Genomic DNA, 23,538 nt, shown 5'->3' on the forward strand with positions numbered 1-23,538 from the left:
TTTTTCACACCTGACCTTTATTGGATTCACATAGACCAGAATTCAGGCCCTTCACGACTCTCAGGCACCCCCCATTCCCTAAGGGTTTAAGAAGATGCCATCATCCTGTGAAGAGCCAACCCAGACTTTGGAGCCCTGACTCACATCACCAACTGGAGCGCTGGGGAGCCAAAAGGGAACAGGTGGACAAGAAAGGAAAGAATGTTCAAGCAGTGGTACTGATCTTGGGCATCTCCTGAGTCCAGCAGGCCTTGGAAAGGATGCTAGACCCTGGAAAAGGGAACTCTGAGGTTGGATTAGGGGAAAATGGGGATGTATACTGAACAGCTCATCTATATGGCAACTTTGAGGAGACGCTTGATGTCTGGTTCGATATTGATGGTGGGGAAAGATCGGCTGTATCGGCGAAAGGGCTCACCTTCAGGCCCCACTAGGAACTTCTCAAAGTTCCAGGCAATATCTGAGCGACGCACAGGACTCCATATGATGAGCTTGGGGTCTGTCATGAGGGAGAATGGGTCATCATCAGGGTAGGGTAGTTTATCCTTCAGGTAGGCAAAGACAGGATGCTCGTTCTGCCCATTCACCTCACACTTTTGGACAAGGACAAAGTTGGGCTGGAAGCCAGCTCCAGGTCGGACGTGCTTGAGACTGTTTAAGATCTCTTCATTTTGACAGTTTTCCTAGGGGGGAAAAAGGATGGAAATGAAAAGGAGGAATGAAAGATATATACCATGCCAACCTTTCACATCCTCTTGTACTTGCCATCCATATTCTCTCTTCTCCCTTCCTCTCTTTCCCTCCCCCCCCCACCCCACTGTTGTATTCTCACCCTTCCTGTCCACTCTTCTTCCCACCCTTAACTTGGGGTTTTTGCCTCACAGCATACTTCCTCTTGGCTCCCTGCCTATCCTCTACTTTTCCTGGAATCCTTACTATTGTGCCTCCCCACAACACAGCCTTTGAACTTTTATAGCTCCTTAATTGTCCCTTCACTAAATGAGGCAACCTTAGCTTACCCTGAGCATGTTCAGGGGCCTTGTGTTTCAGATTAGGGAAGGGAGAAGAGGAAAAGAAGATTTCAGATCACCCTGTAGGTCAGGAGCAACTCTTAAAAAGATCCCGATCCTGCCTTCCAAACCCTACTAATACTACTGCTCTTCACTTGAAGGTATTGAATGTATCCTCTTTCCCTGCCGCAACAATCCCCATTGCCTGATAGGATGGGGGCTTTCAAGAAATGGAATTTCTAGTCCCTTGCTCCTATCCCTCTGTCCTAGAACTGAACAGAGAAGAGAAAACTGATGTAAACAAATCTTACCCAAGACTACATTTCTCAGGTCTCATTCTCCATAGAATAACAGCAGGACAATGACAATGAATGAATCACCCCCACGTTAATTCACTTATTTCCCACATGAGCTAAATAGGATGGACGATACTAAATGTGTGTTGGGTAGAAAGAGAAGGTAAAAGAGGGTAAAGGCATATGGGTATCTAATAACCCTTTCTGATGAAATGCTAGCTTTGTCCCCAGCTTTGGAGGACAGCAGCCAGCTAGGGCGCATCACCCCTATGTCTCGCTATAGATTTTGTAGCTCCGAGTACCTGTGCCCTCACTGACATCATCTTCATCCTCAGCCAAAATGGTGAAATACTGATGCCATGGAACCTTGAGGTGCAGTCCTCCCACCAGCCTAGGAGCCGAGCTACTTCTGCAGGTTGGGAAAAACACTTCTCTCTGCCCCACTAGTGCCAATTAGTACAGTCAGATCAGAGCCATGTCCCCATCCTTTATCCCAAGGTAATTACTACTAGACCACTTATCTCTTATGTTAATGTCTAGTTGATTGCTACTGGGTCATGGGCTCTTTCCAGCTGCTTTCTCTTCAGAGGAATGATGGAGTGGGGCTTGAAGGAAGCAGCAGCATTTAGCTCTGGCCTATTCCTCCAGCAGTTGTCAGTCTAGAGATAACATGGTTGGCTGCTTGTCTGAACCAACCTTTCTGACCTTCCTCCTTTCACCCGCCCCTCTGGCTTCCCTGTCTTCACACCACTACAGTCAGAATGACCACTGGGACCTTGGCTGCTTTCCCTAATGGAAATTATGCATAGAAATGGTATAAACCCTTAAAAGAGAGCTAAAACACTGAGAGAGCTGACTACTAATGGCACACTTCCAAACAGATAGATACAAATGATATTGAGATGAGTTTGTTCATTGTATACCCATTCCCTTCAACTACTGTTAAGTATTCAGTATAAATAATAACACCTAGTTTTTGTACAGTACTTGATACTTTTTAAGCTGGGTTCACATACATTATTATAAAAACTCATTATTATTGTTTCCCATTTTACAGATGAAGAAACAGGATCAAAGAGGTTGTGACTAGCCCAATGTCACATGGCTAGCTAAGAGTAAATCCACGGGCAGCCAAGTGGCACAGTGGATAAAGCACCTGCCCTGCATTCAGGAGGACCTGAGTTCAAATCTGGCCTCAGACACTTGACACTTACTAGCTGTGTGACCCTGAGCAAGTCACTTAACCCTCACACATACACACACACACAAAATTTTTTTAAAAAAGAGTAAATCCAACCTAAGACTAAAGATCAGTCCAATTTAGTTTTCTTTCCACTATACCATATAGTATAAGACTCACTCCCACTTTCAAACATTCATATCAAGATGTAATCATTGAATGATCAGTTACAGTCTCCGAATGATTGCATAAACTCCCTCTTAGTACCCCAGCCTTTTTGGTTACACCAGCCTAAACACCCAGAGACACCAATGTTTATACAGTCGATAATTCATCTCAGTCCTCCCATCCCAAGCTGCCAGACCCCCTCCTCAACCACACACACGTGAATTCCCCTGAGAAGGTAAGGCAGCCCTGCCTCATGGGCATCATGCCTGGTACCCCTCACCTGGTGCCCAAACTGGTTGCAGGGGAAGCCAAGTATTACAAGACGCCTTGGGAAGCGGAACTGCAACTCGTTGAGCTGGGTGTAGTCCCTGGTGGTCGTTCCTCAGAGGGAGGCCACATTCTCAATAAGCACTGCCCGACCCCGGAAAGTGTTGAAATCTATTTTCTCCCCATCCAGACTGGTAGCACTGAGGTCGTAGAAGGATTTGGCGATGTGAGCCATGGTGAGAAGGCAGAGGGACTTCTCTCACTCTTCACTCTTCACTCTTCAGAGTGAAGGTGGGTGTGGAGCCTTACTTAAAGGGCTTATTGAGGGTTGGGAGGGTAAGGAGGGGAAAAGAGGAGGAACAGGAAAAAGGGGTGAGTCTGTGGTTTGAGGCTGAATGTTCCCAGAATGACTTAGCACAAATAATCTTATACCTGTAGGAGTAATCTGAGTAAGTGCCAGTTATTTATAGCCTCTAAACAAAGCACCTGCCCCACCCTGCCCTGCTTGGCAACCTAGGCAGGGTTGATTTGTTATCTCTGGGTTTCTGTGAATAATTCAGTCTCTGCCCTACCTTGGGAAACCAGAGCCCCTAGAGTCTAATGGGGAGGAGGGAGGGATGAAAGGTAAAGTGATGGCATAGCAGAAGCATTGACTCCAACCTGTACTACCAGGGGGAAGCTATTCCCAAGGACATTGAGTGCCCATCACATCCTAAAGAGCATATACCAGGGGACAGCTAGATGGTGCAGTGGATAAAGCACCCGTCCTGGATTCAGGAGTAGTTGAGTTCAAATCCAGCCTCAGACACTTGATACTTAACTAGCTGTGTGACCCTGGGCAAGTCACCTAACCCCCATTGCCCTGACCCCCCCCCCCAGAAGAAAAGCATACACCAGAAACTGTCTGGGTGACCTTGCTGCAAAGATCAGCTATTACCATTGTGTTAGTATTCCCTTAGCCAGTGCAAAATGAAACCCTTTTATGACTTTGAGAGTTTCTGAGGCTAAAAAGTTCATAAATCTATGGACAATATGGGCTTTCTCCAAACATCTCTAGGCTAGTCTGTCACTGGGCCCATACTCAAAGTCTTTTTAGTTTGGTGGGATTCACCAGACCTTACTTATGCACTGCTGGCATAGCCTTCAAGAATTGAGGGCTTCTATGTCATTATGAGATGTTGGATTAGGACTTTAGAAAGGAAGGAAACAAGCATTTATTAAGCTCTTTACAAATATAATCTCATTTGTTCCTTATAACAACCCTGAGATATAGGCACTATTATTATCTTTACAATTCAGGAAACTGATGCAAACAGAGGTTAAATAACTTGCCCATAGTTATTGAGCTTGCAAGTGTCTGGGGCTGGATTTGATCTCAGGTCTTGGTCCAGCAGTCTATCCACTAAGCTACTCTGTCACTTTTAAGAGATATAACTAAAAAAGCTGGCTAATTCCCAATGTCAAATATTCTACCACGCTGTCCTTATAAATCATCAAAATATCCTAGAAGTTCCAAAATGTCCTCAAATAGTATCTGAATGAATCAAATCAGTGAGCATTACAATAAAATATGCAGGTATACTCCCCTTCACAAAGTTAATTGATTCCTTGAAAATGGAGGTGAGGAGAAATAGCATTAAATTGGTTGTGTGCCCTTGGGCAAAGCACAAAGAGAGGTGAATTCTCCTGGAAAATTTCTTCAGCGGTAAAATTAAACTTCTAATACATGCTACCTGTGTAATCACGGGCAAATTGTATAACCTCTAATGCCCTAAGCAACTTTCTTTTTCTTTTCTTTAAAAAAAAATTCAAATTTTATTGAGAATTCACCAACTCCAAGTTGACTTGGAAACCTTAAACAGCCTTCTTTTTAGCAACATGGTCCTTGAGTAATCCCTTGCTTTCCTTGTCCACTATGAAAGAAAGCAGCTATGGCCAAATTTGGAAGTGGTATTCATAAACTTCAAGTTAAATCTTCTCAGACATTTCATCTGTACCTTCATTAAGTGAGAACAAACTTCTTGGCCCAAAACCTTTCAGCATGATAATGGACAAATATTCCCAGAGATTGGTGGATGCATTATTTTTTATCAGTTTACCATCCCTGATCTTGGCCTAGGCCAATCTTGTAGATCTTGTTTATGTCAGTGTGGTGACCAGCCCAGGCCATGGAGAATGCCACACGAGCAGGTACCAAGCTCCACATACAAGGCACTTTGTGCAGGCCTTGGTGAATTTAAAGAAGCTAATGAAAACCTTGTAACCCTTGCCTTTGATCATCCCAATGACATCAATCACTTTGTCCTGCCCAAACACGCAGACCCTGACACTTACTACTCCAGATTTTCCCAGACCTAGTCCAGGTTCTCAGCCACATTGCCACCACTTACTTGGATTTTTATCAGGTGAGACTTCTTCCTTGGGGGTGGGAGGGAAGATGCTCCTCTGGGTATAAGCAATGACCCAGTAACCTGAAGTCTTTGTCTAGTTGTTTCTTGCCACCATCATCCTACCATCTCTTATAGTACTTAGTGAAAGGACTTCTTGGATTTATGCCAATTGTTGTACAACCACCTCTTCCACCAAATGCTGATGGGAAAGATTGTTTTGAATGTACAGACTCTAGGTTCACATGTAGCCCATGATACCTATGATGGTCATGGTGGAGCATTTCCACAATAGTGTTTGTGTTGCCCAGTTATTTCCTATTTACTTTAGAGCCAGGCCTGTCCACTTCCTGAACGGTGTAGTTCATAACAGTCTCGTAGCCTAGAAATCTGTGAGCTAGATGGGCTCGGTGGAATCATCTTTGGGGAAGCTCTTCACCATTCCCTGGTGTCTTCTGCTTTGGTTCCAAGGCAGGAAGCCCAGAGATGCATGCCTGGGACAGGAGAGCTTCTAGTAGGACACACTGCAGCTGTCACCAAAGTGAGGGGGAGAACTCTAGCTTTCTCACCGCTCCTTAGTTTTAGTGCCTTCCCTCTGAAACTACCCCCAATTTATCCCATGTATATATCTTTTTTGTAAATCATTGAATGAGCTCCTTGAGAGCCTAGACTGGTTTCTTATGTTGTTTTTTTTTGCCTTTCTTTATCCTCAGTGCTTAGCAGGATGCCTGGCACATAGTAGGAGCTTAATGAGTGTTAGTGGATTTAACTGGACATGTACAGAGGATCCCCTCTGGTAAGCATATAGAAGTCCCCTACCCAAAACAAGTCATCAGGCAGGTTTTAGTGGCCAGGAGCCTATATAATATTTTTTTTTTGGGGGGGGGTCAGGGCAATGAGGATTAAGTGACTTGCCCAGGGTTACACAGCTAGTAAGTGTCAGATGTTTGAGGCCAAATTTGAACTCAGGTCCTCCTGAATCCAGGGCCAGTGCTTTATCCACTGTACCACCTAGCTGCCCCTAAGTGGCCAGGAAAGAAAGAAACCCCTCACTGACAGGCTTCTGAATTCTAGCCTTGGGGCTGACACAAAGTATCACTTGGGATCATAAATGATAGGAATAGCTATAGCTCCAGAGATCTCATCTCCATGTCTGGGAAATTTCCCAGCTCAGTTTGAGTTCAGTTTGAACCTCTATCTATTATTACACAGGGAATCAATTTTCTTTAGATGTCTGGTTTATTTAACAAAAGAAAATGTAAAAGAAATAGATTAAGTATACAGGGACTATAGGAACCCTCCACCTCACCTTATACCAGGTTCTTCCCAAAGTTCTGGAAAGGGAATAAGGGTACTGATGCTAGTGCCTAAGGCCTGACTCTAGGTTCTAGACTGAAACAGTGAAATTAAGGGAAAAACCAGAGTGAGTTTTGGGAGTTAGATCAGTCTTCTGATCTCACCATCTGTGAGGTCCAAAATTGTCCAATCTGCAAGAAAAACCACTGAGGCAGAGTTCCAAGCCAATGGCATTTTATTAAAAGGTTCATGGCCCCCTCTAATGAAGTGGACCTCAGATCTTCCTCATAGTCTGAGATGTCCCCTTACTCCAGGGCCTTAGGTTTTGGGTTGTTGTTTTGTTTGTTTTTTTTTTCCAATTTTAAAAACATTTTTATTTGAAGTTTTGAGTTCCAAATTCTATCCTTCCCTCCTTTCCCTCCCCCCTCCCTGAGATGGTAAGTAATCAGATATAGGTTATACATATGCGTTTATGTAAAACATTTCCATATTAGTAATTTTGCACAAGAAAGCTCCAATAAAAGAAAAAAATTAAAGAAAAAAGTGAAAAAGAGCATGCTTCAGTCTGTGTTGTCAATTATCAGTTCTTTCTCTGGAGACAGATAATATGCTTCATCATTAGTCCTTTGGGATTCTCTTGGATCATTGTATTTCTGAGAATAGCTAAGTCACTCACAGTTTTTCATCTTGTAACATTATTGTTACTGTGTACAATGTTCTCCTGGTTCTGTTCACTTCACTATACATCAGATCATGTAAGTCTTTCAGGTTTTTCCGAAATCAATCCTGCTTGTCATTTCTTATAGCACAGTAATATTCCATCACAATCTTATAACACAATTTATTTAGCCATTCCCCAGTTGATGGGCATTCCTTTGATGTCCAATTCTTAGCAGGTCCTTAGTTTTATAGTGCTTGATACCCACAGACACAGAAGGGGTAAAGTAAAACATAATGCATTGGCATGAGTAAGATACAGAATGGGCAAGCAAAGGTCATCTCTGCTAATTGGTCATAAGATTGGCAAGGAAAGAGTTATCTTTGCTGACTAAGTCGTCATAAGATGGGCCCTTCCTCATCTTGGGCAAGAAAGGATGGCCCAGAAGTACAAAAATAAGTTGGAGGACTTTCCATATCACATTAGGACATCCCACCCACACTGAGTTTGGTCGTCAGCATTCTTGTGCTTAGGCAAGTAATATAACTTGTAGTTTAAAGTTTGGGATCTAATATAAAAAAAGAATCTATCTAACCTTATCTAATTATTCCTATATCTAAGATATGTAAAACAGGTATTAATATATGTGATTCTTATACTTGTGTTAGTTGACTAGACTGACTGAATGTATATTACTCAATGAGTATATTACTAATAATTTCTAACAATCATCACCCCTATGGAATCACACTGAACTGATTAATACCAATTAGAAGAAAATAGGAGTCTAATTAATATCATCTTTGTCACATTGACTGGGGTTTGCAGAAGTTGCTCTAGCCTGCCTCCTGGTCCAGACTTACCTCTCCACATTCTGGTCCCTGATTGGCTAGTCTGGATCCCAGTCTGACTTTAGCTGTCCCATTGCTTCACAGTGGCAGCAATCAGTGGCCACCATCACATGACCTTCCTGTTTGAATTCTCAGTGTAAAAGCGAAGCAGCAGAAGTAGGCAGCATCTTTCTGTATTCCTTATACCGAATGCAATGGCAGACACAAAGTCAAAGAAAAGAAAGTGGGAACATTCTAGGACACTGTGTATCTGTGCTCAGATTCCACCACTTCCTTCTTTTCTCACCAGTCTTTTTCTCCTTATTGGGAATTTCTGGTGAGTGGGGAAGACAATCATCAGAACCCAAACTGTCACTTGTTCTCTCAACATCTTCATCCAGGAACTCCAGGTGTGGAACATCATTGTCATCATCATTCAAAGAATGAATATAGCATTGGATACATACACACACACACATTTACAATGGTATCAATTAATCAACTAGAAAATTAGTTTTTAGAATGGGATATTTATTATGGTGGTATGGTTGGTACAAAATATGCCTCTCCCCCCAAATGTCTACAACATACTGTCCCATTAAGATATACAGAGGGGGGGGGCATTTAGGTGGCACAGTGGATAAAGCACTGGCCCTGGATTCAGGAGGACCTCAGTTCAAATCCAGCCTCAGACACTTGACACTTACTAGCTGTGTTACCCTGGTCCACTCACTTAACCCTCATTGCCCCTCAAAAAAAAAAAAGAGAGAAAGAGAGAATAAAAGTTTTTGGATGCCAAAAGATATACAAAGGCTAGGGGAAAGTGGAATGTGTGTGGCAAATGTCATTACTCACAGCTCCTGGAAGTTCTTTTGTTGGAGTCCTTGAGATGTTTTTCTTAAGTACAGTGGTAGATTTCTGCTAGCCAGAGCCTTGAAACTTCCTTTCTTTAGTGTGTCTTGTATATTCTCATTTCTCAATCTAGACACTGCATCATCTGTTCCACAGATGCTAGAAGGACTAAGAAGGCAATTCTCCAGCCCTCAGAAATTCATGAGGTATCCTCCAGGCAAGGTGCAGGGAAGAGTCAGAGTCCAGGACTAGCGCTCTTCTCCTCTTCCCCGCCACCCCCCCCCCCACCTCAAGCAATTCCTTCTCAGGTTCTTGACTAGAGACTTTCACCAGAAAACGGCTAGATGCTTAAATTCCTAGGTTCCCAAGTGGTCTGCCATTTTATACAAAAACCCACAAGATGTGACCAGATTTCTTCAACCAATATGAACACAATTCATGGGCAACATCATTCCAGTTCATCTAATGGCTTTCAAGGATATCTAAGTTAGTCAAGGATTTCTCTGCACTTAGTCTAAAGTGATTGATTAGTTGATGTCTATACGTTGTGCACTCCTCTGAATGAATTAATGATTGGCTTTTCCTCACCTGACAAGGGTATGAGGTTATAGCAGCCTATCTCTGGAATGAAGGGGGTAATTGATTGACTCAATTGGCTCACACCCTTTTACACACACACACATACACACATACACACACATTAAATATTCAAATGGATTAATAGTCAAGAAAATAGAATTAAGCACCTTGTATTTAATATGGGAATATTTTGTAAAGCCAGGCAGAAGCAGAGAGAGAAATAAATATAGTTGAGGTCAGAAAAATGAGGAAAAACAGAAAGAAACAAGAGCAAAAAAAACTTTATCTGTGCCATGAGAAAGAAGAATGGCCAATTTGTGATATAATGACTTATAGTCTTTCTTTCTCTCTTTTTTTGCAGGGCAATGGGGGTTAAGTGACTTGCCCAGGTTCACACAGCTAGTAAGTGTCAAGTGTCTGAGGCCAGATTTGAACTCAGGTCCTCCTGAGACCAGGGCTGGTGCTTTAATCCACTGCACCACCTCGCTGCCCCCAATTTATAATCTTTCAAAAGGCATATAAGTAGCTTATAACTCTTGGCTTCTGTTCCCTTTGGTTTAGTACACTGGAGTGAAGGACTGGAGCTAATATAGGAAATTTGTATATCAAGATGGAAAGAATTGAATTGCACCCCCTTTTTTATCCGGGGGTGGGGGGGAAGTGGTTGAATAAGTAGAGATGAAGGAATTATGTTTCTGTTCAAACTCTGGTGTTTTAAAGCAAGAGGAGTCATAATTAGTGTGGGGGTAATCAAAGATTTGCTTCTGGAAATCAATATTGGGGATGGGGCAAAATTCCTTCCTACAGTGACCAGTACCCTAACACTTCCCCTTGCAGTCCTCTGCTGGTGTAGTACAACCATGTCCAAGCTGCCACTCCCAGGGTCTCATCATGGTGCCCTTTTCTTAATGCCTTCCTTGAGGGATCAAGAGCTGGATTCTATCTGTGATTAGTTATCTCCCAACAATTTTTACCCCAGATAAAAAATTTCTAGTTATAACAGAAAGAAAATGGACTAGAAGCATTCAGAACAGGATCCAAGAGAAAGGAATAGTCACTCAGACCAAGACTATGGTTTATCCCTATACCAAGTGTCCCTAGAGTTATTTATAGAATCAGAATCTCTTACTTCAAAGGGAATTTATGCATTATTAATTCTAACCCTAGGAGGTTATGATTACTAATTAATAATACTTTGCCTATCACTCACTAAAGGGCCTTCCATCAGTATCCTCTTATTCTAAGAAGAGTGTGCACCTGGTGGCAGGCTGCACCCAATTCCTGGGATTGCCACTCTATAAATGGAAAGAAATGGCTAGGGATCTCCAGCTGCCCATTCTCTCTCTCTCTCTCTCTCTCTCTCTCTCTCTCTCTCTCTCTCTCTCTCTCTCTCTCTCTCTCTCTCTCTCTCTCTCTCTCTCTCTCTCTCTCTCTTTCTCTGCCAATTAGGGTTAAGTGATTTGCCCAAGGTCACACAACTAGTGATTGTCTGAGGTCAGATTTGAACTCAGATCTTCCTGACTCCAGGGCCAATGGTCTATCCTCTGCACCACCTACCTGGCCCCAGCTGCCTATTCTCCAATCTTTACTCCTAAATCACCATGAATATGGTGGGAAACAATCATAGAATATCCATTCTTCACTATTTCATACTTAATTCTGATCATGTCACTCCATTGCTCAGATAACTTCAGTAACTCCCCATAGCTTATCAGACAAAGTCCAAACTACACCATAATTTAACATTCAAGGCTCTCCCCATTGTGATTCCATTCCACTTTTCCATCCTTATCAGCCACTACTTCTATCTTCTATGCTCCAAACAAATCACACTATTTGTTGTCCCAAAACTAAAACAGCTAAAGTTAGAAGAAAAGCAAGAAACTCAGGGGAAAATGTGCAACAAATTTCTCTGATATAAGTCTCATTTCTCAAATATATAGGGAGCTAAGCCAGATTTATAAGAATTATATCCATTCCCCAATTGCTCAAGAGAAATGAACAGGCAGTTTTTGAAAGGAGAAATCAAAGCTATAAATAGGCATGTGAAAAAATGCTCTAAGTCGCCAATAATTAGAAAAATGTAAATTAAAACAACTCATGGGGCGGGTAGGTGGCGCAGTGGATAGAGCACTGGCCCTGGATTCAGGAGGACCTGAGTTCAAATCCGGCCTCAGACACTTGACACTTACTAGCTGTGTGACCCTGGGAAAGTCACTTAGCCCCAAATGCCTCACTTAAAAAACAACAACAACAACAACAAAAATTAAAACAACTCACAGGTGTTGGATTGTCTAAGATGATAGGAAAAATTAATGATAACTGTTGGAGGGGATGTGGAAAAATAGGTACTCTTCTGTTGGTGGAGCTATGAACTAGTCTAACCATTCTAGGAATCAATTTGGAACTATGCCCACCAAACTTGTGCATACTATTTGACCAAGAAATGTCACCACTAGTTCTATACCCCAAAGAGATCAAAGGAAAAGGAAAAAGACCCATATGTTCAAAAATATTTATCATAGCTTTTTGTCATAACAAAGAATTAGAAACTGAGGGATACCCATCAGTTGGAGGATGTTTAAACAAATTAAGGTATACGAATATGATAGAATACTATTGTGCTATATAATATGATGAAAGAGATGGTTTCAGAAAAACCTGGGCAGATATATGAACTGATGCAAAGTGAAATGAGCAGAACCAGAACAATTTACACAGTAACAGCAATTCTGTAAGGATAACCAACTGTGTAACTCTGATCAACACAATGGTCCACCACAGTTCTAAAGAATCCATGATGAAAAATGTTATCCACCTCCACATAGAAAACTGATGGATTCAAAATGCAGACAAGCATTTTTTTCTCTTTCTTCCTTTTTATTTTGTACAGAACATGGCTAATGCATATGACTTCATCTTTGTGATATATTTTACCTTCTCAATGGATAGAGGGAAGAAGAAAATTTGGAACAAAAAAAAATTGAATGTTTAAGGAACAGGAGGAGGTATTTTCTTCTATCTCTTATTTAGGACCAAGCTTGTCTAGGACATATTATTAAAGGGATATTTTAAAATTATTTAGAAAGGGAACAGATGGATCACTAAGAAATAGCATGGGTTTATAAAGGGCAGGTTATGCCAAACTAATATTTCTTGTTTAACCCAGTCATTTGATGCATAGATATAATGCTTAATATACATATCTGTCCTTTTCTTATCATTCATTTCTTGATACCAACCATATTGAGTCCCCTCCATTTGGATTCTTTGAAGACTCTTGTGAGGTCATAAATGTAGTAAAACTGGAAGGAAGCAAGAAATGTCTCTCCTACTATCTTGTAGATAAGAGGAATGATAAACTATCTGTTAGTGCAGATAGGCAGATTCTGGAACTGGTTGACTTAGCGAATGCAAAGAGTAATGATTAATGTTAACATGGAAGGAAATCTCTAGTGAAGTACCCCAGAGAGATGTCCTAAGTACATGGGTAGGGGGGCAGGTAAGTGGCACAATGAATAGGACACTGGTCCTGGAATGAGGAAGACCTAAGTTCAAATCCAGCCTCAGATGCTTAATAGCTACGTGATTCTGGGCATGTCACTTAACCCAGATTGCCTAAAAAAAAAAAAAAAGTATGTAGGTATCCTCTATTCAATATTTGCTATATCTGATTAATATTTTAGTTGGTTTACTAAATTTTCAGATGCACAAATTTAGGAGGAATAGCTAACACATTAGATAGTAGAATCAATATCCAAAAAGATCTTGACATACTGAACATTGGACTGAGTCTAATGGGAGAAAATATGATAGAAACAAATGTAGAGTCCTATACTTTGGCTCTGGCTTTTTTTTTTTAATCAGCTTCAAAAACAAAGTGTGGGAGAAACATGACTGGATATTTATGAAAAAGAGCTTGGAGTTTTTAGTGGGCTTTAGGATACATATGAGACTTCATGATGACATGGCAGTGAGAAAATGAAGGTGGTCTTCCCTTAAATGGATCAATGCTAATATAAATGTGGGTACACCTTCCCAAGGTTCAGATCACAACCTGTCTGTGGAAGGAGGAATATCAAGCAGTCTTCTACTTATAGGCATGTAGGCTAGGGTAGTCCTTTTCTTTAAAAAGTATTGAAACGGGGGCAGCTAGGTGGCGCAGTGGATAGAGCACCAGCCCCGGAGTCAGGAGTACCTGAGTTCAAATCCAGCCTCAGACACTTAACACTCACTAGCTGTGTGACCCTGGGCAAGCCACTTAACCCCAATTGCCTCACTAAAAAAAAAAAAAAGTATTGAAACAGGGGCAGCCAGGTGGCACAGTGGATAAAGCACTGGCCCTGGATTCAGGAGGACCTGTGTTCAAGTCCAGGCTCAGACACTTGACACTTACTGGCTGTGTGACCCTGGGCAAGTCACTTAATCCTCATTACCCCGCAAAAAAATAAATAATTTTTTAAAAAGTATTGAAACAACCCTTGAGACTTAATCGGTTTAGGAGACTAAACCAATTGACCAGTTCCCTGGTCACCTGGTATAAAAAAACAACCCAGGGTATAAGGAGCTCCTTCTCCTCCTCAGGCTTCTTTCCAGCAGACCATCATGGGCAACATGGAGAAGGGAAGCCTCAAGCAACTTAATTAAGGCTATATTTTCAATGAATTTCCCTTCTTTGAATATCCTTCCCTTGCCATGGTACAGCAAGTGTCCTTTTGTTCGTTTGTGAATGTTTCATAAGTGTTTTGTTTTGTCCTAATCTCAACCCTGAAGCACCAGACTGGCCTGGTAAGACCTGGACTACTATACTATCCAAGACTTCTCATTCTGGTTGAGTCTTACCCATGTCCTTCCAAAAATCCTCCAGAAAAGATCTACCTAATGAGAAGGACACCTTTCTCTAGATTATTTAACATTGTGTAAGTACCACTGCAGCACTCTAGTTGTCCATGTTATCCCTTGCTCTCATTATAGGACCAACCAACATCTTTTCCTTGCCCAACATTTCCTTTATGCCCACTGTGTGCCTCTCTTTTCTCCTATGGGTCACCTATAACTTTGATTCTAGAACACCATGGTGTAACTTTAGACTGCATTAAGGGAGCATCTACTGTCCCTTACTGACAGTTCTGATTTACTGTGTTCACTTGTGTATTGCTTCACTTTTAAAAAGACACTGAAAGACTGTAACATGACCAGAATGGAAATCATGCCATATAAATGTAGTGAATACTTTGGAAAGACTGTCCCAAACTCTCACTTGCACTAGCAGGCTAGACCCGCCCCCCCAAAATCAAGACTACTACATATACTCAGGGTCACAGAGTTAGCCTTGAGGGACTAGGGGTAGTTTTCCTAATGCTCAAGAGCCCCCACAAATTTGCTTCCTTACATGTTTATCAATTAGTCAGCCACACTTTGACTCCTAGTGCAGACATGAGCACCAGCTATGGCTATCCTGGGAATGCTGCTAAGGATGTTTGATAGTCAAAATACTCCTGTCCTCTGAAGTTTATTAGGCCCTCCCCTAGTCAAGTTGTGGAGGGAAAGAAACTGAGGCAGAATGGCTGTTCTCCCCCAACCCACACACCCAGAAGGGATTTCTTCTCAGGGGTTTCACTGGAGGCTTCTCTCCACTGTCAGATTCTCGAGTTTCTTTGGTTCTGAACTGGACTAATAGAAGATCCACAGGGTGTGACCCAACTAAACAGACTTCCTGTCAAACCTAGTTAAAATTCCTGTCAGTTAGTTGACTGACAGTGTTGCCCAGACTGTGTTCCCACTTTGTTCAAATTCTGATGGATTCAGTGAAATGCTGTTTCACTTGACAAAAAAAACAAACAACAGAGTTGAGTCCGTAGGGTTATCCTCCTTTTACAAAAGCATTGTTTGAAGAAATTGAGGACTCGTGGGAGAAAACATTTAGTGGTGACATGTAACTGTCATGGTATTTGAAAGACAATCAAATGGAAAAGGGATTAGATTTAGTCTTCTTGGCCCCAGGGGGCAGAACTAGGGACAAAGGGAAGAAGTTGGAGAGATGCAGTTTTCAGTTTTATGTAAGGAAAAGATTCCTATTGGAGCTGCCCAACCTTGGAACGGATGGAAGCTGGATGACTACCACTTGTGGAAATGCAGGGAAGATTCCCATTCAGGTCAGATTAGACTAAATTACTTCTGAGGTACCTTCAGCTCTGAGACTCTATCCAGTGCCCCTTTCCATTGTAAGCTCTTTGGGGGAAGAGATTGTCTTATTTTGCGTCTCCCACAGGGTCTAGCACAGTGCTTTCTCACATATTAGGCATGTAATAAATGTTAGCGAAACAAAATGAGCACATGAATTGTAAAAACACTGTCCATTATCTCCCAGACAAAGGGTCAGTTCCAAAGATGCTTATAAGGGAGCTTGTGCACCCCAGAAGAAGCAGTGTAGCTAGGATTCAGGCTGCTGTGGTTCTAGATCCAATCAGAATCACCTGGGAGATTTCCAGTGTAATTCACAGTTAAGTGATCTTGGGGCAGCTAGGTGGGGCAGTGGATAGAGCACCAGTCCTGGAGTCAGGAGGACCTGAATTCAAATCTGGCCTCAGACACTTAACACTTACTAGCTGTGTGACCTTGAGCAAGTCACTTTAAAAAACACCAAAAAAACAAAACCCAAAACAATACACAGTTAAGTGATCTTGAGTTAAAAAAAAAAGTGATCTTGAGTTCTGATACTTTGAAAGTCCAACAGAGGAATAAAAAAAGATAATTGTATTAATGCCTTGGATTTGAATAATACCTTTCTTCTGAAGAGTTCAAGGCTCACAAGAGAACAACATACAATAATGTAAATGAAAATATCAGTAAATGGCAGCCGACCTTAGATTAATTGCAATGAACAACCTTGTTTCCAAAGAATAGGAGTGACTCACATGCCTCCAGGGTACAGAGGTGAGGTATAATGGATATAAAATGTAGCATAAGTTTCCATACTGGATTGCTTTTTTTGATCGGTTATGTTTAACTGCTTTAATTTGTGCCAAGGGAAGTTTTTTATTTTTCTGAGAGAGGATGGAGAAGTAAGTATATCAGAACTGCTTTTCATATTTGCCTTTCTATCCTGATCTAATGGTTAGAGGTCTGGCCTCAGAGTCAGATAACCTGAGTTCAAATCTAGCCTTTTTAGTAGAGTTGAGTATATCCTAATTACGTCTTGTTGTTGTTGTTGTTTTGGTTCGGTTTTTTATGGGGCAATGAGGGTAAAGTGACTTCCCCAGGGTCACACAGCTAGTAAGTGTCAAGTGTCTGAGGCTGGATTTGAACTCAGGTCTTCCTGAATCCAGGACTTGTGCTTTTTCCACTGCACCACCTAGCTGCCCCCGAGTATCTCCTTATAGCAGAGGAAACCAAGCTTTGGATCCCTCGTGGGGAAATTCCTATGTTTGCCTTTTTAGAAACTGTGGGCAGTGGAGTAGATTTGAGTCAGGAAGACTTGAGTTCCAATCCTACTTCAGACATTTATTAGCTGTGTGGCCTTAGGCAAATCGCTTAACCTCTCTCTTTGTGGGGTTCAGACACCTGTGTAAAATAAGGGGGCTGGACTCAATGACCTCTAAAGGCCCCTTCCAGCTCTGTATCTATAATCTTATGATCTGTGACCCTGGAAAAATTACCTAACCTATTAGTGCCCCAGTGAATTCTCTAAGGGCAGCTAGGAGATGAAGTAGAGGGCCAGACCTGGAGTCAGACAGGCTCATCTTTCTGAGTTCAAATCTGGTCCAGACGCTTACCACATTTATGATCCTGAGCTAGTCACTGAACCCTGTTTGCCTCAGTTTCCTAATCTATCTATAAAATGAGCTGGAGAAGGAAATGGCAAAGCACTCCAGTGTTTTTGCTAAGAAAACCCTAAATGGGGTCACAAAGACATGACTGAAAATGACTCAACAACAGAATTCTCTAAATCTGGAAGTGGCAGATTTAATGATTTGTATTGACAGAGAAGCTCTTCACCAAAAGCTTCCTACACTAAGAAATCATAAGCCCAGTTTAAAAAAAAAAATCCTGCCAAGCACATAATTAGCATTTAATAAATGTTAAAATGAAATGAATTAAAGTGTTTGCAATTCTGGGGAGGGACTGAAGGAAAATACCCTGGCAAGTGTTCCATCCCTGCTTGAAGCCCTGGAGAGTTGATTCTTCAGAAAGGGTCCATCCTCTTCTCCCTTTTTCAACCTGGGTCTGGCACACACCTGCCAGACACGTGTGCAGATAGCCAGAAAGAACCAATTTTTCTTAAGGGCAGGATTACCTAAAGTAGGGCTAGCAAGAATTAGGGGTGCACTGCGCCCCCTACTGAAGCTGGGAAGGAGGAATCTCTGGAATCTCCCTACCAGGCAACCAAGTAATTAGTATTTGCCAGTTGACAATGGGCTAAACTGTAACAATGCCAACATGCCCTGGACTTGTTTTCATGTTTTCCCACTACTCCCTAAGGTCTTCTTGAACCTTCTGTTATCTACTCCCTTGTAATCCCTCTGCCCCAGAACAGCATGAGTTTTTAGTCCTGTTATCATCTCTCCTTAGGTCCACTCATCTTTACCCAGAGTACTGCCCTGCCCCTTACTAGTCTCATCCCACTTTTCAGGAAAATAAGTTATTCAGGTGGCAACATATAACTGTGAGTGTGTGCCACTAAGTTTAGAGGACAAGATAATTCACAGGACTTTCCTTTTGGTTTAGCAGAAAAAGCATTTTGAATGGAATATGTCAGAATACGTCAGTTCTAGCTATTCTACTTATGGTCTTTCAGATCATAGTTTTCTCATCCATAAAATGGAGGTAAGACTAGTTGCCCTGACCACCTCACAGGACTTTCGTGCAAATAAAATAATTGATGTGAAAAACTTCTGCACTATACAATATTTGGGACATGTAAGGTATCTGGTTATCAGTGTTCAGGCTTGTGTTTTTGCATGTGAAAGCTTAGAAATCATGTAGTCCCAACCCCTTGTTTCCAGGTGATGAGACACAGGTAGAAAGGCAGGATTCAAACTCAAATCCAGATATATTACCTCTTCCTATTTCTGTCCCACTCCTCCCCATCTCCACCCCAAACAGCTTCAGCTCATTGAAGTATTCAGAGCAGCTTTCTGTGGGGGCAAAAAACCTGAAAACCAAGAGGGTGGTGATTATAATGAAATACTAACGTGCTGTAAGAAAAGAGGGAAAAGCCAGTTTTGAAGAGACATGGAAAGACTTGTATGAACTGATGCCGAGCGAGATGAGCAAAGCCTAAAAGAACAATCTATACTATAGCATCATTATTAGAAAAATGAATAATTTTGAAAGACTTCAGGACTCTGATCAACTAATTGATAAAGCATTTTCCAGAGGACCAGTAAGGAAAAATGCTGCCAATCTGATTGGGAGATGATAGACTAATTTGCCAAAGAAGAAATGCATTTTGGGATGTGACTAACGTGACTAACATTTTGCTTGGTTATGTGATATAAAGGTTCTTTCTTTTCAGGGGGGGCGAGGGTGGGGTGGAAAGGAGAAAAAAAAGAATGCTTAATTTTTGCTTCTGCTTCCCTGAAGTATCCAATACAAGGTTGAAATGGGCTTGAAAGATCATTTAATCCCTTCTCTGTGTTTCATGCAGATAGACACCATTCTACTCCCCCAAAATTAAAAATGAATGCTAGTCTTAAAAGACCTTCCAGAGGTGATGATCATAATTAAACTCCGCCAGGAACCTTTTTTAGCAAATCAATGTTGGGAAGTTCTTCCTTGTGTCTCACCCAAATCCTATAATTTTAAGCCCATTTCTCAGGAGGATAGGAAGAGATGTTGCAGCTTCCAAAGTGGACTTCCTTATAGGTGACATCAGAAAAACTACAGCAAGAATCACAGCGCAGTGACTTAGGGCACCTAGACCCTCCCCCACCTTTATACCAACCCTAAATGCCCAGTCCCCTCTCACTGAGACTATCTCAGGACTGCTGTGTTGCAGCTCAGTTGTGGTTTGAAATTTCCTTTATTTTGTAAACATCTGTGTTTAAAATAGATGAGCCCCGGCTCACAGTTCATACAATGAACCCCAGACACAGGACAGCAACGTTCACAAGTCACAGAGACGGGCAGGGGCTCAAAAACCAGTGTCATTTCTAGAGCAAGGCTGTGTGCCAAGACAGCAGGGGCAGGGATGGCAGAGATGGGCTAGTTGGCAAGGGGAGCCCTGCAATGGCCTCGGCTTCATGCCATTCCCATGGGCCATTTCCTGGGCTTATGAACGGGCTATGAGACATCAATACTGTTACTCCCCCGAACCAGGCTTCTCCCTTAAAACAAAACACTACCTCCCCTAACGCCAGCAGCTACCTCTCCTAACAACAATTGGGTGATGAAGTCTTTCCAGGACCCCTAATAAGGGGTAGAATCTGGCCCCATCCTCCTGAGGACAGAAATGCGGATCTCTGCCTGATTTGCAGGGAAGTAGTACCTATCACACTGTTGTGAATATAGGAAAGACTTAGTAAATATGTGGATTGAATTGGGGACCACCTTTATGAACATCCCATGCTCAAGATAACAACACCTTGCTCTAACTTACGCTAGCTCAGTGAGGCATCCCGGTTTGAAGGCAAAATTCAGTCTGGCTTTATCTGCACTGAGATGCTGTGATTCCTCCTGCTGGTGATGACTTTCTCCCCTCACATGGGATTTGTTTTGCAGTTCTATAATGCATTTATGTACTATTACATAGTTTAATCATCCCTACTTGTGTCTTACCTTTCTACCAGACTATACACTCCATAAGCACAGGATTCCAGTGTTTTCAGTAAACTCTGTATAGCCTCAAGCAACTAACAGTGCTGGCCCTCATCACTTCATAGCTTGAGTATTGCAATAAGGCTGTTGGTTTGCTTACCGCTTTAGTCTATCCTCCATTCAGCTGCCAGCCAAAACACAGGTTCAAACATGTCATTCTCATACTCAATAAACTCCAGTGTCTCCAGGATCAAAACCAAATTCCTGTTTGGTAGTCAAAGCCCTTTATAACCTAGCCCCACCCAGTCTCTCTCCCTCATCTTTCCAATTTTCTTATACTTTCCATCACCCCTCACACACACACTCTTAGATCCAGTGACAACGGCCTCCTTGCTTGCTATTCCATGAACATTTTCCAGCTCTGGACATTTCCTCTGGCTGTGCCCCATTCATGAAATATTCTCCTTCCTCATCTCTGCCTCCCAGATTCTGGGATTTCCTTCAAGTCCCAACCAAAGTCCCACCTTCTATAGGAACCCCTCAAGCTCTAATGAATTCTAGTGCCTTCCCTCTGCTGATTATTTCCTATTTGTCCTGGATGTGGCTCACTTGCACATAGTAGTTTGCTTGTTGTCTCCCACTAATATTAGACTGTGAGATCCTTGAAGGCAGGGAGTCTTTTGCCTTTCTTTGTATCCCCAGCGTTTAGCACAGTGCCTGGCACAAAGTAGGCACTTAATAAATGTTTATTGACTGTCAATTAAGCACCTAATAGAGGCTTAATAATAAATTTAACTGATTTAAGTGAAGTCCCATCTCCTTGTCTCCTCTCCCTTAGCCTTAAGTCTCCCGTTAGTTGGAAGTCCAATATATTCTTCTTTCTCCTACCAGCCTCAACTATTCTCATTCTTTTTTCCACCCAGGGCAATGAGGGTTAAGTGACTTGCCCAGGGTCACACAGCTAGTAAGTGTCAAGTATCTGAGGCTGGATTTGAACTCAGGTCCTCCTGAATCCAGAGCCGGTGCTTTATCCATTGAGCCACCTAGCTGCCCCCCCACCCCATTCTCATTCTTAACTTCCCTGGTCTTTCTGTAACTTGAGTTATGGGGATGAGACTGAATTTAATTCTTTAGAGTGCATGTTAGAAGGAATGCATGGTCACACCCCCCCTTTGCTCCTTGCTATGGTATTCAATGAATTTTACTCAAGTTGTTGAATCCCCAATAGTCTTGTTAGGACCTCTAGGCTGCTCCTGTATTGGGATGCCAGGGTGGGGTGACCCCAAAGGGGAGCTGATTATCCTAACCTCCCAAGAGGCAAGCATACTTTCAGTCTCTTTGGACTTGAAGGCAAGTTGGGCCCAGCCTAGGACTATGACATGTGAAGTCTCAGACCCAGGGGAAAGAAGGTACCTTCCTAAATTAGAGGCTCTGAATAAACATCACAGCCTCCTTCTTTCCTGCTGGCAGCCACAATAGTTTTCAACTGAATTCAGTATGATTCAGTTTCCATCATTATCAGCCCATGGGAGGAGCAAGATGTGCACACCACATCCTGAGGAATATCCAGAATGTCATTAAGAGCTTTCTGCCTAAGATCTGCCACTTCCCCCACTCCTCATCCTCATTCCTGAAACAAAGGTAGGATGTGTAAACATCTATGACCTTCTCCCACTAATTCTTTGTCAGGCAAATCCACGAATTGGGTTAGAAGGGAGTTGAATTCAAGAAAAGGACACTGAAGAGGTACAGCTTCCCAACCCAGTCCCAAGGGATCATGGGAAAATGCTTTTCTCAGTTGGAAAGTGAAGGCAGAAAATGAATTCCATCCTTCTTTGAGGGGGTAGTCCAAGAGAGAATTGTTGCCATCATCTCACAGGCTACCCTGCTCTTCCATGGATTTTGTGCCTGGTCCCCCAGCCAACCCTTAAGAGTTTGTTGATATTGGTAACATTAATCCCAAAGTCTTCCCCAGAGTAGGATCTCATCTCTGATCAGATTTCTCCAAATATAGGAGCCCAGGAACAGGAAAAATGCATGTGCTTATGAGTAAGGAGAAGATCGAAGTGAGGGAAGTGAGACCAACTTGACAAAGAAGTCAGTTTCCTCCCAAACAAGGGAGTTTCCTTCGCCGCCCCACCCCTCCCCACCAGATTCCTTTTCCTGAGCTACTTCTTTCCTTTACCCAGCCTCCTGTTGATTTTTTTTCTGCCTCCATGTTTAATTTCCCTAATAGAAGAGGGTCTTCACTAAAAATTGGGAAGCAGCAGAAACTGCTCCCAAAATGCTAGAAGTTGTCAGGCAGGGTCAGACATCAGGGTGGGTGGAAGTGGGCAGGGCAGGCTCTGCCACAGGCTAAGGTACTGTCCAGTGGGGTGCTCACTCCCTCTGCCCGGCTCCATCCCAGCTTCTTCACAACACTGGAAAATGTAGTGCAAAAAAGATGGGGCATGGGAATGAAGTCCATAGGTGGTGGTAGTCCCTGTGGCAGAGAGCATAGAAATAAAAAAGACTCAAAATTGGCTCCAGTTCCTTAAACTAGCTCCCACTTCAGGCAAAAGGAAACAGAGGGAAGAAAGGAATGGAAGGACTGACACCACTGACAGTAACAAAGGGTAGGAGAATCATGGGTGTGTGTGTGTGTGTGTGTGTGTGAGACAGAGAGGCAAAAGAGTGGATGTGGCTATGGTCTCAGGCACTCTAGGGAGGGAAGGGCTCAAAGAAGCAAGAAGGGGGAGTAAGGGATGGAGGTTGTAGATGCTCATCACTACACATCTTGGGAACACAGGAAGCCCAAGGCTCAGGGAAAACAGTTGAGAACACCAGTGCCTGGAGGGGAAGAGAAGGTCACTAACAGAGCCCAGGAACCCCGCTCCAGGAGCTAGACAGTGATACCTACTGACAATCAAGGAAGTTATCTGGGGGGGGGGGGAGAGCAGTAGGGGAGTGAGACCCAGAGCCCTTTACTGTCCCCTGGTCTGTGGAGGGGAAAATGTGGCACAGAGCAAGGGGATGCCCTGCATGGGTTCCTCAACACCAGCAATTTTTGGAAGAGTTCCCTGCGCCCTCAGTTTTGCTGTCTTTCTCTTCCAACTCAGCCAGCGCCAACTCCTCCCTGGCATGCGCTCGGAGACCATCAAGCTCTTTCTTGTGTGCCTGCAGAACCAGCTCCGTCAGACGAGTGAAGGACTGGGGGACAAAAAGACATGGATTAGCCCTGATCTTTCCGAGTTCATCTAGGGATGAGCCCACCCTTT

The 23,538-nt window shown here is 42.7% G+C and overlaps 2 protein-coding genes and 1 pseudogene across 2 annotated transcripts in view; all 3 read right to left on the minus strand.

Annotated features, from left to right (window-relative positions):
* Positions 1 to 3,709, minus strand: GPX2 (glutathione peroxidase 2). The gene is made up of 2 exons (XM_043988900.1): positions 2,935 to 3,709; positions 1 to 683 (listed from the first exon to the last, which is right to left on the minus strand). The coding sequence occupies exons 1-2, from the start codon at positions 3,154 to 3,156 to the stop codon at positions 333 to 335; spliced, it is 573 nt and encodes a 190-aa protein (XP_043844835.1). The 5' UTR covers positions 3,157 to 3,709; the 3' UTR covers positions 1 to 332.
* Positions 3,710 to 4,889: 1,180 nt separating this feature from the next.
* On the minus strand, positions 4,890 to 8,135 carry LOC122738666 (annotated as a pseudogene).
* A 5,765-nt stretch (positions 8,136 to 13,900) lies between these two features.
* The window catches only part of RAB15 (RAB15, member RAS oncogene family), a 70,974-nt gene continuing 61,336 nt past the window's right edge, over positions 13,901 to 23,538 (minus strand). Inside the window, 1 exon segment of the mRNA XM_043988899.1 lies at positions 13,901 to 23,470. Within this exon segment, the coding sequence (XP_043844834.1) occupies positions 23,312 to 23,470 (159 nt within the window). The 3' untranslated portion in view covers positions 13,901 to 23,311.

The sequence above is a fragment of the Dromiciops gliroides genome, chromosome 2 (genome assembly GCF_019393635.1).
Source record: "Dromiciops gliroides isolate mDroGli1 chromosome 2, mDroGli1.pri, whole genome shotgun sequence".
NCBI lineage: Eukaryota > Metazoa > Chordata > Mammalia > Microbiotheria > Microbiotheriidae > Dromiciops > Dromiciops gliroides.